This window comes from Marmota flaviventris, chromosome 10, assembly GCF_047511675.1.
Source record: "Marmota flaviventris isolate mMarFla1 chromosome 10, mMarFla1.hap1, whole genome shotgun sequence".
NCBI classification, from domain to species: Eukaryota; Metazoa; Chordata; class Mammalia; order Rodentia; family Sciuridae; genus Marmota; species Marmota flaviventris.
In genome coordinates, this window is record NC_092507.1 from 7,972,047 (window position 1) to 7,987,468 (window position 15,422).

A 15,422-nucleotide genomic window follows, 5' to 3' on the forward strand; every position below is an offset into this window, starting at 1 on the left:
CCCCTCAGGTCCCTGGTTTCAGATGGGGGTACCTGGGAGTTTCCCCTGGAACAGTCATGAAGGCCAACAACCAAGGCCCCTGGGCCACAACTGACCCTTGGAACTGCTTGTCTGTGCAGCCCCAGGTTAAGGGTAAGAAAAGAAGAAGGTGCTACAGAGACTGCATGTGACCTGCAGAGTGTAAAACGCTGGACCTTATGGAGAGAGACACTGGCTGGCTCCTGTCACTAGTTAACCCCAGGGCTGCCTCATTTCCCGACAGTGGTTTCCAAAATGTGGTTCTGTAACATTGATATATGATTCAAAAATAAGAGAGCATAGTAATCAAATGGGCTAACCAGAGTTAAATAAGTTTCTTTAAGCCATTATGTCCCATCATCCTATATATAGGGCACCTATAAAAACTTAAATCGAGCAATTGTATAGGTGTCCTATTAAAATCTACAGGTTTTCATAGGTCATATGTGTAAGATGATGGGACATCATAGGACATACAGGACTTCTTAGGGCCTGTGGCATTCTAACAAGTGTTGTAGAAGCTCAGCACTGTAACTGTGTGCCAGATGTTCCACACCATTTTCCAAGCCTGATCACATCCTCACCACTACCATGCTGATAATATCCTCCCCATTTCACGGACTGGAAAACTGAGGCCATATGAGGTTTTGACTTTGGCTAGTAACACGTAACATGAGAGTAGTTAATATTCCCTTGCTATGGATGAGGAAGGTGAAGTTTCACAAAATGAAATACCTTCCTAAGGTCACTGGAGTGGCAGAGTTACTCAGAGCCGTCTGGTTTGGAGTCTACCTTGCTTAGCAGACACGCTGGTTTCTAAGAAGTGCTGTGGTGCTTCTCAGTGCAGTTGATCACAGAACTTTCTCCGGAAAGCCTTCAGGACCCATGTTCCTCCAGACACAACTTGGGAAGCCCTGCATGTGTCACTTGTAAGCTGTTGGCTTGTCCACTGTGTACTGTGCTCTGCTGCCATGGTGGGCTCTGCAGGCATTTCTCCTATGCCAGGCTCTGCCAGTAGTAGGCGCTGTGCTCTTCCTCCTGCAGCCTGCCTCCAGCTGTGCTTGCACCTGGTGGGATGGTACAGACTGTCCCTAGCATTGTGTTAACTTCTGCACAAGGGCCTCTGGGTAGCCTCATTGATAGAACTGAATCCAGGAGAACCCGTATTCTTATCAATCCTTGTGACAGGGCCCTGTCAGGTGGACAGCGATGGGGTGAGGCACATCCCCTGAAGTCATCAGTTAAAAAACCAGAAACATTGTTCTACAGATGCGCCCCGCCCCCCCCAGTAAATCAGGTGGTGCCAGAATTTCATCTTCCCACACAGAATGAAGGTGAGCACAAGAGGCTTGAATGCGGAGAAACAACCCTTTTCCCATTGGGTTCTGTTCTCCAGGTGGGGTCGGGGGAGAGGCAGCCAGGAGCACGGTTTCTGCTGTCCGCCCTGGTGTCAAGCTGGGTTTCTTTTGCAGAAAATCCATCACAAAGGCTTTTTTCATTCAGAACCAAAGTTGGGACTTTCGGTCGGGTGACTCCCCTGACCCGTGAGCTCCCAGCCACTTGCTTCTCACCAGCCTCATCTTCCCACAGTCCTTGAGGCTCTCAGCCTGGCTTCTAGCACTGTCACTTACAAAATCAGCTCCAGGGAGGAAGCAGGGCTGAGCCCACGGTGAGCCATGGTTGCTGGTTTGGAGTATGGTTGGATGAAGGCCCTCATCCTGACCCTTGCAGAACCCAGAGGATTCAACATGGCAGTCAGTGGCTTTTGGATGTCTGTCAGGTTTTGTTGCTATTTCACCTGCAGGCAAAACTGTTCCCAGACTGACCTATTAGGGGTGCCCTGTGGTGCCCTAGTGGTGACTCTTGGGTTCCTTCTTTGTAGGTCACATCAGAAGATGTGAATTCAAGTATCAAGACATTTTTTTGTCCCAATGATACCTACAATGACATGGCTACCCTCTTCTTCAATCCCCAAGAGTCTGCCATCCTCCAGCTCTTCCACCAGGATGGTGAGTGTCCGCTGCCCCTTCCCTGCGATGCAGCCTTGCCCTTCATTCAGAGCAAGGACAGGGCTTTTCCTTTGTAAAAAATGGCAACCAGGTAAGAGTTCTGCCTCCAGCGCTGGCAGGTGCATGGGGTGGGGGCTGAGGGGTTGGCAGGAGCCGGGGCTGTCGCTGGGCCTCAGCAGGCGCCTGGCTGCAGGACTCAGATGGTTCCTGCATCACAGGGACTTTCAGCCCCATCACCCTGGGCTTGTTCTTCGTCCTCTACTTCCTGCTTGCGTGTTGGACTTACGGCATTTCTGTGCCAAGTGGCCTGTTTGTGCCTTCCCTGCTGTGTGGAGCTGCTTTTGGACGTTTAGTCGCCAATGTCTTGAAAAGGTACCGTGTGAGTGTGCGCGTGCACGGAGGTCCTCGTGCAGGGTGTGGAGGCTGGCCCCGCACCGCCCTCCCACACTGGCGGCACTCTAAGCCATGTTCTCGGTTTCCTTCTTCACCAGCTACATCGGATTGGGCCACATATATTCAGGGACCTTTGCCCTGATTGGTGCCTCGGCTTTCTTGGGTGGGGTCGTCCGGATGACCATCAGTCTCACAGTCATCCTGATAGAGTCCACCAACGAGATCACTTACGGACTTCCCATTATGATCACTCTGATGGTGAGCACGTCCCTTCCAGGCCCTTTTCAGGTCAGGGCCAAGTTCACCCTGAAGGGCCCATTTTCAGGTCTCTACTTTGTGTTTCAGGTGGCCAAATGGACAGGAGACTTTTTCAATAAGGGCATTTATGACATCCACGTGGGCCTGCGAGGTGTGCCACTTCTGGAGTGGGAGACAGAGATGGAGATGGACAAGTAAGGCCGTGGTTCCTCTCCCAGCCTCGCGGCAGAACTTCCACCTCCCGGGCCTAGGGAAGGCTGGTCTGCGGGTGGGAAATAGTAACAGGTTTCTTGGGTTGGAAGAATGAGCACATTTGTTCTCCCAGCATGTTTGGGAATGTTGAACAGCTTGGGGCGGCAGAGCCCAGGGGACAGGGCAGGGGCCAGGAACAGTGGAGTCGTGGAGGCAGGGCCGTTCCTGCTCGTTTGACTCCTGCAGCACCTGGTTACATTTGAAGTGGGGTCTCTGGAGGGAGTGTGCAGTGTGGTTAAGGTAGAGCTCGCTCCAGCAGGGCTCCGCGTGCACCCAGCAGAATGTATGGTCAGCAGACATTGTCTTGGGCGTAGTCAGCCCAAAGCCCACCTGATGATCCACAAATACTTTGGGCCTCCTGTCTGAATAACAGGCAAGGACCTGATGGGCTAATGCAGGGGTCTGCAGGCCATTTCTGTAACAGGCCATGTAGTAGATACTTTCAGCTTTATGCATCTCTGTCACAACCTCCAGCTCTTCTGTTACAGCAGGAAACAGCTGCAGATACCATGTAAATGAGTGAGCAAGATTGGATTTGAGCTGTGGGCTGATCTGACCTTTAGACCATCCCTGATCTAAAGGCTATCAAGGGTAGCTCCTCCCTCACCCCATCCCAGAGGATTGAATCTAGGGAGACCAGGGGTGTTCTACCACTGAGCCTCCCGAGTAGCTGGGATCACAGGCATGAATCATTGTGCCTGGCCCAAAGGTGGCTTTTCAAGTTCCAGTACTAGCAGTTAGCAACTCACTGGCAACATGTGGAATATGCCGTGGAGTGCCGGACAGGGATGGCCAGTCCCTGGGTGAGCTAGCAGGTTTGTGTTAAGGGGACATTAGTGTTGAAGCAAGGGTTGAACAAAGGCTCACCCGTATGACAAAGCCAGAGTTCATTCCAGGCATGGGGACACGTGGGGAACAGCGTGTGTAACGGGCAGAATGGTTTGGGTTCAAGGAGCTGTTGGGGATGGCTCAGGAGAGGGGCTCCGAGTGACGCAGGCAGCCATGGAGAACAGTGCAGCCGTCACTGCGTGCTCCAGGGGCCCATGGGCTCTCATCAGGCTGGACTGCTCCTCCCCCCCAGGTTGCGAGCCAGTGACATCATGGAGCCCAACCTGACCTACGTCTACCCGCACACCCGCATCCAGTCTCTGGTTAGCATCCTGCGTACCACAGTCCACCACGCCTTCCCTGTGGTCACAGAGAACAGGGGCAACGAGAAGGAGTTCATGAAGGGCAACCAGCTCATCAGCAACAACATCAAGTTCAAGGTAAGGGAAAGGGCCAAGAGGAGAAGGGTCCTTGGTGTCCACACTGTGGTGCTGCCACCTCCTAGCTGGGATGGACTTGAGGGACAACCTGACGGTCTTCACTCTGTGGCAGAGAGGAGGCTGGGCCGCACAGGTGCACCCACCAGACCACAGGTGTGTATCCATTCTTCCTTCTTTTTTTTTGGTGCTGGGGATTAAGCTCAGGGGCACTTTATCACGGAGCCACATCCCCAGCCCTTTTTTATTTTTTACATTGAGACAGGGTCTCACTGAGTTACTTAGGGTCTTGCTAGGTTGCTGAGACTGGCCTTGAACTTGTGGTCCACGTGCCTCAGCCTCTTGAATCACTGAGATTACAGGCTTGTGCCACCATGCCCAGCCAGAAGGGACTCTGACCTACCTAAAGCAGAGAAGGGAATCTCATGGAAGCATCAGGACTAACAGGAGGGCTGAACAGCCGTGTGCTCTGGGGACAGAAGCACAGAGCCTCACGATGCCCCAGGAGGAATGGGTGCTGCTGCTCTCCCTGTGGGTTCTTCCTGACCCAGACTCCAAGAAGAGGGCAAGTCCCACTGCCTCACTTGGTCTGTGTGCCCCTCCTTGGCTTTGGTGGTTTCAGGAGGGTAGCACAGATATTAACAGTCCCACCAAGACAGGACGTGGGAGGGGGTTGGTCCCCTCTGGAAAACTGAGGTGTTCTTCCTGACTCAAAGGGTAGGGATGTCGGGGCAGCAGAAATCACGGGTCAGGGACTGGGGTGTGGCTCAGTGGTAGAGCACTCGCCAGCACGCCTAGCCCAGTGCCCAGGTGCGGTGCCCAGCACCACAAAGGAAAACCAAAAGCCTCCTGGACAGCTGCGGGGTCCACAGCCCAGTCCTGGGACTCTGGCCCGAGAATCAAGCCCACAAGTCAGCGAGTCCCCTGTGGTCCATCGGGGCCCCTGCGGTCCCGCGTCAGGATGTGTCTTGACCCTCATTGTTCCCGGGTGCTTGGCCTCTGAGTGCAGGGGTGGCCTCCCTGTGTGAGCCTGTCATTGTCCCTGCTCTCCATCCACAGAAATCCAGCATCCTCACCCGGGCCGGTGAGCAGCGCAAGCGCAGCCAGTCCATGAAGTCCTACCCGTCCAGTGAGCTGCGCAACATGTGTGACGAGCACGTGGCCTCCGAGGAGCCCAGCGAGAAGGAGGACCTCCTGCAGCAGATGCTGGAGCGGAGGTGAGGCCCGCCGTGCCCGCCGCGGTGCTCGGGAGGAGCGGCCTTGCTGAGGGTGTGCTAGGCAGCGTCTGGTTTTTGTGTAACAGATACACCCCCTACCCCAACCTATACCCTGACCAGTCCCCGAGCGAAGACTGGACCATGGAGGAGCGCTTCCGCCCACTCACCTTCCACGGCCTCATCCTGCGCTCCCAGCTCGTCACCTTGCTCGTCCGAGGAGTGTGTTACTCTGAGAGTCAGTCGGTAGGTGTCGGCTTAGCCCGGGATTTGGAGGCAGGCGGGGAGGAGCACGGGCCTGAGCTGGGGAGAGCAAGGCTGAGTCCCGCCTTCACACCCCTGAGCAGCTGAGCCCAGGCCCCCGCACCTGCCTCCTGGGTCAGGACACCCGCCCTCCGCTGCCCTCCGCCCTCCGCTGCCCTCCGCCCTCCGCTGCCCTCCGCCCTCCGCTGCCCTCCGCCCTCCGCTGCCCTCCGCCCTCCGCTGCCCTCCGCCCTCCGCTGCCCTCCGCCCTCCGCTGCCCTCCGCCCTCCGCTGCCCTCCGCTGCCCTCCGCTGCCCTCCGCTGCCCTCCGCTGCCCTCCGCTGCCCTCCGCCGCCCTCCGCTGCCCTCCGGCCAAATGCTCATCCAGCGCCTTCCTCTCAGCGCGGAGGCTGCTAATGCTGAACCCAGGGTGCTCTACCACTGGGCCACATCCCCAGCCCTTTTTATTTTTTATTTTGAGATGGGGTTTCCTTTAGTTTCTGAGGGCCTCACGAAGTTGCTAAGGCTGGCCTCGAAATTGTGATCCTCCTGCCTCAGGCTCCTGAGTTGCTGGGATTGCAGGTGTGCGCCACACGCCCAGCCAGGAGGGAACTCTCTTACGCGTATCATCAGAAGAAACACCATTCTCACTGCTCGTCTGCTGTTTTCTTTTCATTTTTGGGGAGGAGCTGTATTGTTTGATGTGGCCCCTGTGCCACCTGAGGCCACCCCATCGCACACTTTCTTTGTGGAAAAGACCGAGAAAGTCGCCGAGAGACCTGGTTTCCAGGGTGACTCTCCTGGGTGGGCTTTGGCCACGAGGGGCCAGACTGTGGCTCTCTTTCCTGTGGGGCAGAGCAGCAAGGGCCCTGGTGGAGTCGAGGACCAGCCTGGCAAGGAAGATGGCAGGGGCGGCACACACTGCGTCCCGCGGGGCCTGGTCTGGCCCAGCTAGAGAAAGTGCAGGATCAGAGGTGCCCAGAGGGGATCAGTGGTGCCCAGAGGGCAGCCGACCGCTCTGTGGGGACAGCTGTGCAAGATGCAGTTGCTCAGAGAGGGTTCAGGGGAGCAGGATCACAGCTGTTGAGAGCAGTGACCAAGGCTTGTGGCCCCTGTGCAGTGACTGAGAATTAAGGGAAGGCCCGGAGGGAACAGATGGCCTGTGTCACTATCTTGTGGCTGTTGTGTCAAACTGCCATAAACCCAGTTCCTGAAAACAGCAGGTTTATTCTTTCAGAGGACGAGGCCAGAAGTACAAAATCCAGGTCTAGTCAGCCCGTGCTGTCTCTGAAGGCCAGGAGAGGACCTGTCCTTGCCCTTCCCAGCTCCTGATGGCTGCCAGCCATCCTTGGTGTGGCTTGGCTGTGGACATACTGCTCTGGTCCTACCTCTATAGTCACATGGCATCCTTTGTCTGTCCTCTCCCCAGTTTGTGAGGACAACTTTTGGATTTAGGGCTCACCCTAATCCAAAATGACAGAATGACGTCTTTTTTTTTTTTGTACCAGTGATTGAACCAGGGGTGCTTAACCACTGAGCCATGTCCCCAGGTCTTTTTATTGTTTATTTTGAGACAGGGTCTCGCTAAATTGCGGAGGCTGGATTTGAACTTAGAATCTCCTGCCTTAGCCTTCTGAGTCGCTGGGATTGCAGGTGTGCACTACCATGCCTGGCCAAAATGACCTCACCTTAACTTGATTACATCTGCAGAGACCCTGTTTCCAGTAAGGTTACTTCATAGACCTAGGGCTTAGAACTTGGCCACATCTTTTGAGGGGCCATAGTTTAATCCACAACTGCTACTTATTAGCACCTTTTTCAATTAAACTTCAAAATAACCCATTTGTATCTTGTAGCTAAAGAAAAGGATATCCAGAGAGGTTAGGGGCCTTGCCCAGGGTGACTCAGTCAGGGCCAGCGAGAACTGACTCTGGGTCAGACTGTGTCCCTCCAGAGTGCCCGCTGCTGCCTGGGCTCTGCACCCCTCCCCTGGGCAGGGGACCTGGCTGTCGATGTGGATGTGAAGGGGGAGAGGCTGTAATGTGACCTGCCAACCCTGGTGCAAGGATACTGTCCTGGTTGGAATTGCAGAGTGCCAGCCAGCCGCGCCTCTCCTACGCCGAGATGGCCGAGGACTACCCGCGGTACCCTGACATCCATGACCTGGACCTGACACTGCTGAACCCCCGGATGATCGTGGTGAGGGGACTATCCCTCTGGGCCTGCCCTGTGTAGGGTGACTCTTTGTCCAGGCTGTGGGTGAACTTTTGCGTTCTCTTCTGCAGGATGTCACTCCATACATGAACCCTTCGCCCTTCACCGTGTCCCCCAACACCCACGTCTCCCAAGTCTTCAACCTGTTCAGGACAATGGGGCTGCGCCACTTACCAGTGGTGAATGCCGTGGGAGAGGTGAGTCCTGGTGAGGGGACCCGGGGGCCCTGCCTCTGTGGCCCTGCAGGCTGGTGGCTGATCACAGGGAGGTTTCTCAAACCTCAGCAGCTCTCCCGGGGACCCCAAAGAACCCAAAAGGAAAGCCATAGGTTTTTGTTCAATCCATTGGAAGATAAACGTTCCCCTGTGTGTGGTACTTTTTTTTTGTTTGTTTTAACTGAGGATTGAACCTAGAGCCTCACATGTGCTAGGCAAATGCTCTACTTACTGTTCAGCCACATTTCCAGCCCTCTTTATTTTATTTTTGAGACATGGGCTCCCTAGGTTGTCCAGGCTGGCCTTGAACTTGCCACAGCCTCCTGCCTCAGCCTCCAGTGGAGGGAAAGGCTGGCAGAGGGGAGGACTGGCGGAAGGCTGTGGCCTGGGAACCCTTTCCCCTCCCTCTAGTGCAGATGAGCCTCGGCCCCGCATGGCCACCAGGTGGCGCCAACATGCTGTAGCCTGTCTGCTGGCCAGACCCTTGGGAGGGGGTGCTTCTTCATTCCAGTTTCTCTTCAATCCTGACCCCATTTGTGCTCCTCAAGTCCCCACCCGGGATGGCACTGTGTAGCATTAAATGAGAGACTTTCAAGCAGAATACTTGGAGAGTTTTAAAGCTACCACACCTAGTAATTATTGCTACAAGTTTATTATTATTGTTACACAATTATTGTTATTTCCTTTTAGAAGAATAAGAAAAACAGGTGATCAAACAAAACCAAGCCCTCATCCCTGCTGCAGCATCACCATGGCAACATCCCGCCCTTCAGTCTTTTTGCAAGACCAGAGATTGACCATATGTTAAGTTTTGGTGAAAGAGAATTGCTGTTCATTCTGTACAGTAGCCTGATTTTTTCACCTAGTATCCACCTGTGTATGGTGTTACTTTGTTTGGCAGAACTGAGGATCAAACCCAGGGCCCCACACATGCTAGGCAAGCACTCTATCACTGGGCCACATCCCCAGCCTTCTTTATTTTGCTTGAGACAGGGTCTCACTAAATTGTCCAGGCTGGCCTTGAACTTGTGATTCTCCCACTTCAGCCTCCTGGGTCACTGCGAGTACAGCTTCCATGGTGTCTTGATGGCACTGTAGCATGGCTGTCCCATTCCACGTCCTCTCTGCTGGATATTCAGTTAAGGCACCCTACAGCAGACCTCCCTTTTGGAGGCTTTCAGTACATGTGGCCAGCTGCCCTCTGGAGAATGATGCTAGAGGAAGCATCCTCTGAGCAGTCCGGAGGCACATTCTTATGTGAGTTTATTTACAGAGGATGAACTGTGTTTCTTGAAAGGTAACTGCTAACTCCATTAACCAGTTCAAACACAGTTTGCAGTGTGACTTTGGGGCACCCACCATCAGTGACATCGGGAACCACTCTAAGGAATTGTGAACAAATGGCTCTTGTCGGTGGCTCTGCAAGGTGGTGGTTACAGGTGGATGTAGCAGGGGCCTTGGGCTCAGGAGCCTCTGGCTCTTGCACACACCAGTGAAGCAGGCAGGCAGGCATGGCGGGAAGGGACAGTGCTACAGCACAGGCCCTGTTTAGGACATGCCAGGGCTGGGGCTGTCACTCGATTGTAAACATGGCAGAGGCCCTGGGTTTAAACCCCAACCCCAAAAGAAACAAATACAGGAAATGAAGACAGGCCGATTCAGGTGTCGGCTGCCCAACTGAGACCCTTTTTAAAAAGAGCTACTCTTGCCCCCTGAGCCTGTGAGCCCTAGTTACCTGCTGTAGTTCTCTTACGTAGGAAGCCTGTGAAATGGCTGTTCCGTTCCTCTCATGCCTGGCCCTGCACTGATCAGGCCCCGATTCTGTCTCCTTCCACATCTGGTGACAGACACACTGGGCCAGCTGTCCTTGCCCTGGGTTTTCTTCTGCAGGTGACCTGGGTCTTTTCCCTTTGTCCTAGATCGTTGGCATCATCACGCGGCACAACCTGACGTCCGAGTTCCTGCAGGCCCGCCTGCGGCAGCACTACCAGACCCTCTGACAGCCTGCCTTGCTGCCACCGCCAGCCCCCCGCTCACACTCTGGCTGCTGCAGCCGGCTGGGGCTGTTCTAGGGCACGGGGTTCCCGGCCACCCACCTGCTCAGAACCGGGTCTCGTGGAACGCTTTGCTGGTCAGAGGTCCTGGGGATGACATTGAACCATCAGAGTGTGGACTTTCCCGACTTCCTCAGCAAGTACCTTCCTTTTTCCTGCTCCCTGTGTTCCTGCCCATGTTGGCACAGGCCTGCCTCGGCCCCAAGAGATCCAGGACTGCAGGGGGAAGTCAGGTTGGATCCCCAGGGGACGCGTGGAGCAGTTTCTTGCCCCACATTGCTTTCCTGGACAGCCCAGCTGCTGCCTTAGTCCTCTGGGAAGAGCGTGGGTCGAGGCGCACCCGGGGGATGCCATTTGCAAAATCAGGTTCATTACTAAGTTTAGGAATCGGGCACCCGGAAGATTCCCCGTGTTCAGGGGCCACTTTGTTGGGACTCTTCACTCGATCCTCCTCCCTTGGGACTGTTCACTTGATGTCTTCTGGTTCATCTAAGGGAACCTGTGTGCTCCTCGGGAATGCGCAGGTGCTCTGCTCTCTCCTTAGAACCTGCCCTCTGGGAACACTGCAGCTGGAGATGAAGAGTCCAGTCACAGGGTCAGATTGACCCCACCCTGTCTCTCCATTTGCAGATTGCTCCAGGTCTTCCAGGCCACATTTGTCCCCTAACAGTCTCCTATCCTTTCATCTCCACCATTTATTAGATTTTCTAAGTTTTTTTCTCCATCTCCCTGATGAGAGGGCCCCATCTCAGTCTTGACTCACCCTCAAAGTTAATCAAAACCAGAGCCCCCCAGACTAACCCTCTTCCTGGAGCCCCGGGGAGTAGGTTATTCCTGGAGCTGGCAAGAAGTCCACCTGAGTGGGCAGTCCCTCAGAGGCTCCTGTAGGGGGAAGCAGGGGCTGCTTGCAGGAGGAGGTGTCTCCCCTTCACGGTCATCTCACTCTCCTGCTGCCAACCTCGCCATCCTCCTGAGGGGCTCAGGGACAGGGGCTCAGCAGGGTCTGCTGTGCTGCAGGGGTGGGGCGGGGGAGGTGCTTCCCACCTGCAGGTGCCTGAAGGCTTTAGTGGTGACCAGAGGAAGCACCCTGCCTGCTCTTCCAGGACCCAGAGTGAAGATCTGGGTGGGACGTTGGCACCCATCTTTCTCCAACTTCTACATGTCTTTTGGCATCTTGGTCCCATCAGGTGTCCCTCTAGCAGCTGTTGTTTGGGACTCGAGATGGCGTTCATTTGCATTTAGTGTTTTTTAAACCATGAAATTGCCCCATGGCTTCGGTGCCCTGGGCCTGGCTTCTTGCAGCCTGGGCATGGTGTCACTCCCGGCTTGGCCGGCCTCATGCCCCGTCCATTCTAGAGAATCATTCTATGTGTGCAGCTGGGCTTCAGGGCCTTTTCCAACTGACCAAGGCCTGTGGCCCTCCAGTCGCCCATTTGTTTATCCTTTTGACCAAAATGATGTTGACTTCTCTGTTTGCAGCATCTCTGGACGCAGGCTTGTGCATTGGGGTGACGCTCCCAGTGACTAGTTCAGGAGCTCAGAGCGCTTTTCAGGGGGTGCGTTCATCCGGTTGCAGCTTTGTACTGTGCTGCTCAGAGCTTGACCCTGTTTTTTCCTTTTACTGAGAACTGGTTTTATTAAGCCAGTTGCCCAAGGCAGGAGAACCAAGTCACCGCCTGTCAGAGGACCCTCACCCCCTTGCCCTGCCCAGTGTGGGGACCCTAGGCCTCAAGGGCTGAGCCGCCAGCCATCTGCCTCACTGAGGCTGTCTGGATGCCACTGTTGGACTTCATCCCTTGAGCACATCGAGTTGTTCTGTTGATAAGTTTAACCCAGAAATAGATAGTAGAGTGCAGACGCCTCCCTCGCCCTGAGCCAGTCACTGGCCACCGAGGAGGCCCCCAGCCCAGGCCCCCTAAAGGTGTGTGGATTCCTGGACTCCTCCTGTCTGCACCTGCCCCTCTCAGAAAAGCCCAAAGATGACAACTTCTCCACTTGTGACCAGAAATCGTAAGCCTTGCTCCTTGGATTTCTGTGCAGTAGAAACCAGCGCCCACAGAGTCTCACTTGTTAACAGCCCTGCAGCCGCCTCGCCCAGAGCTGGCACCTGGATAAGGCATCTGCAGGGGGGAATCAGGTCACCAGAGGGGCTCTTCTTTGCTCCACCTCTGGCCTGGTGTTTGGGGCTCCCTAGCTGAGGCAGTGGGGTGACAGGTCTCCAGTCCTGGCGGAATTTTGCCCTTTGGGGGATCTCTGCTCACGCACGACCTTGTTTGCCCTGATGGGAATGGAATCTTGCTTGCCCAGACAACCACGTGACAGTTCTGATGCAGGATTGTGTGCTGACTGGGCCCCTGGTAACAAGGAGGCTTCAGGAAAGGCCACTTGGCCCTCCGTATTGACATGCAGTGCCGCCCTCAGCCCTGCTGACCGTGGGCGTCCCTCCTCCGCAGCCGCCTCCTTTCTGTTTGCACTGTTTGTTTACAAGGTAACGTGAGCTAATTCCACTGTGTATATAAATCGTACTTTTTTTAATTTGTAAAATTCTATTTTTATTTGAATTTTTGGAACTTGGAAGTTCTCATGGTAACTGTAACATGTCAGAGTAAAACGTCTGCCTGTCTCCGGTAGCCTGACTCCCGCTCTCTTTCTTTCGAGGGTGCTGGCTTTTAGCTTGTTCCCTCTCTTTCTGAAAGGCCAGTGTTCGGGTGCTGGGAGGTGTCTCGGCCTCAGCTCCTGTGGCTGCCCGGCCGCCTCTTCACCCCCACGGTGGGCTCAGCTGGATCAGGCCACCCACTGCCTCTGTAAGCACCTAGGTCCTGCATACGTCACCAGGTCACCTCTGGTCCTTCTCTCACAGGAACACCAGTCCACCCCAGGTGCTCATCTTTTCCTGCCAGTGTTGTGTTTAGGGACTTGCCACAGAAGGACTCCTCAGAACTCTGCCCAGAAGAACCAAGCCAGCTCAGCATCTGTGGATGTCACCACCCCGGGTGGCATCTGGCACTGCCATCTGTCACTACTCTTGGTTCAATTGCTTTTTGTTTTGCAAGAACTGTCTCCACGTCCTGCCCCAAGCCGCCCTGCCACCAGTGACAGCCCAGTCTGGCGCCTGCACCCACCCCTCACCCCTGCCTTCTCCAAGTTCAGGGACTTTCTGCTTGTGTGTTTGCCATTTTGGGTCAGTTCCAGTCAGCCAGCGCTCCCTCGCCAGGCGACACCTCTGGAGGGTGCCCGACTGCCTCCCTTTCCCTCCTAGCAACCCGACTCCTGGTGCCCGGCCTCAGAGCCAGGCGTGGAGCGATACTGTGCCGCTCTATGCTTGTCCTCCTGAGTCACTCTGTGCTGCTTGGTTCTCTGCCCTCCTGTAGTTGAAGGCCAAATAAGGAGCATCTGGGACATGATTCGAGCTCTTCCCTCACCCCCGCCTCTTACCACCGTTCACTCTGGGCCTCCCCTTCCCTCTGGCAGGGGCACATTTACTTGGTTTCCTCTTCCCAGTTTGTACCAGACCAAGACAACGTGGCCAGCAGTCACGAGCGTCCAAGATGCGAGGACTGCAGAGTGTTCCCCCTCCTGGCACTCACAGTCACACGCCAAACCCCGGCATAATAGTCACAAAAGGTTTTCTGTAAAAAGACTTGGGGCTACTGGGCACATGGTGTCAGGGAAGAAGTGGCATCTCAACAAGCCTCGGGGTGAGGAGCACGTCTTTGGGGGGCCCAGGTAACAGGCCTTGGCTGGAGGGAGCAGCAGAAATAAGGCCCCAAGGGGCAGGTGTGTGGGTAAGGGGCTCGCTGGAGTACCAGAACCTGCAGAGAAGGGCTGGTGGCTGGGGCGACAGGTAGGGGGCCGGTGGAATACCGCGCCCTGGTTAAGGTGGAGTTTCCTGCTTAGGATAAGACCCTTTCCAGATGTAGACACAACAACACTGCCTCCTCCCCAGCAGCTTGCATGTGGTGCCATCCACAAGTCCAGGCCCCTTGGGCCTGAAGAGAAAAGACTATGCTCTGGTAGGTAGTTCACAAAAGGCACGGGAACTCACTGCCCCTGGTGGCCCTGGTGGCCCCTCGCGGCCCCTCGGCACAGCAAACCTTTCTTCACTTTGCTCAGCCGTTGAACCCAGTGCACAGCCAGCTCTGAACCAAGCTAGAAGTGTGATTGGCTTGGCTACCGCAGTGAACTCTCTTAAATGAATCAGATAAAACGTAGCTAATAGCCTCATTTTCTAAATGTGCCCTAAACAAAACAAATACTGTAACCCATAAGCAGTAGGGATGCAAGTGTTGTCTGTTGAGTGCAGCTGCGGTAGCTGTGACCAGGAGATGAAATGGAGAGGTATGTGAGTTTTATTTTCAATCAACAATGCCCTGAATGTGAGCAAGTCTGGAGAAGAGTAAAGGAAGTGCCCTTTCAGTCTCAGGGCCTTTCTGGGTTCTGGGGCTGAGGCTGTTGAGGAGGCGGAGCAGGTTGGAGGCTGCAATTTGAGGTCCCCACCTCCCACCAAAAATAAAGGGGGGCGGTGAAAGAGGAAGAAAGAAACAGCATTCTCATCTCAGACAACGGCCTACTGGGCTCCATTGTTCTCCCTTGGAAACTGGGGGAAAAAAAAAAAAAAACTACACCCGGGGCTCGGCTTCTGTCCGTGGTGCTGAAGTTTATTGGTTTTGCAAGGCTTTCAGTAGTAGGTGGGGTTGACAGTGACGCATGGGGTGGGAGCGGCAGAGGAGCCACAGCTAAGCCACTTGATCTACATTTAGCATCAGATGTGAGAAATGTTGACAGGAAGTTGAAGCTCCAACAGTGTGCTCATCCCAACTCAGTGGCAATGCGATGAGACCAAACTTGGTGAGACCCCGGGTCGAGGGTCTCCTGCAGTCTGCCCGGCCAGGCTGTTATCTTCCGTACTACAAAGAGAAAGACATTCGGCTTGGCGATCTGGCTCTACTGGAGGGTCAGCATCATAGGACAGTGTCAAACCTTTTACTTGACCTTCGGGCAGCTACTCCCCCGCCCCCGTGCCCCCTCCAGCTTAGTGATCTCTGAGTTCCATTGAGCTCAGAGGAGCAATCCTTGTCAATGTCACCTAGCTCCTACAGGATCTTGCAGTTCTGGGAAGAACACGAATTGCTAATTAGCAGAGCAAAGAGGACTTGACCCTGTATTTTAATTGTTCAATGCTGTGGTAGTAACTTTTTTTTTTAAGCATTTTTTCCAGCAGGCTACAGCTGAGTGTGATGACATTGTTCTGAGACTTGTGGGGCACCCCCCAAGTCGGGGTAGAAAC

General features: G+C 54.7%; 1 protein-coding gene across 3 annotated transcripts in view; it reads left to right on the plus strand.

The window, feature by feature from the left end:
- Nucleotides 1-12,765, plus strand: part of Clcn6 (chloride voltage-gated channel 6) — a 31,254-nt gene extending 18,489 nt beyond the window's left edge. For 2 of the 3 annotated variants that reach the window (XM_027947638.2, XM_071617349.1), the window contains exons 14-23: nt 1,901-2,027; nt 2,246-2,399; nt 2,519-2,678; nt 2,766-2,872; nt 4,012-4,198; nt 5,255-5,412; nt 5,499-5,655; nt 7,744-7,851; nt 7,938-8,063; nt 10,001-12,765. In XM_027947638.2, coding sequence (XP_027803439.1) covers nt 1,901-2,027; nt 2,246-2,399; nt 2,519-2,678; nt 2,766-2,872; nt 4,012-4,198; nt 5,255-5,412; nt 5,499-5,655; nt 7,744-7,851; nt 7,938-8,063; nt 10,001-10,081 — 1,365 coding nt within the window. In that variant the 3' untranslated portion in view covers nt 10,082-12,765. Of the gene's footprint in view, nt 1-1,900; nt 2,028-2,245; nt 2,400-2,518; nt 2,679-2,765; nt 2,873-4,011; nt 4,199-5,254; nt 5,413-5,498; nt 5,656-7,743; nt 7,852-7,937; nt 8,064-10,000 lie in introns of those variants that run through there. The other variant, XM_027947639.2, reaches the window with a different exon arrangement.
- Nucleotides 12,766-15,422: the final 2,657 nt, after the last annotated feature.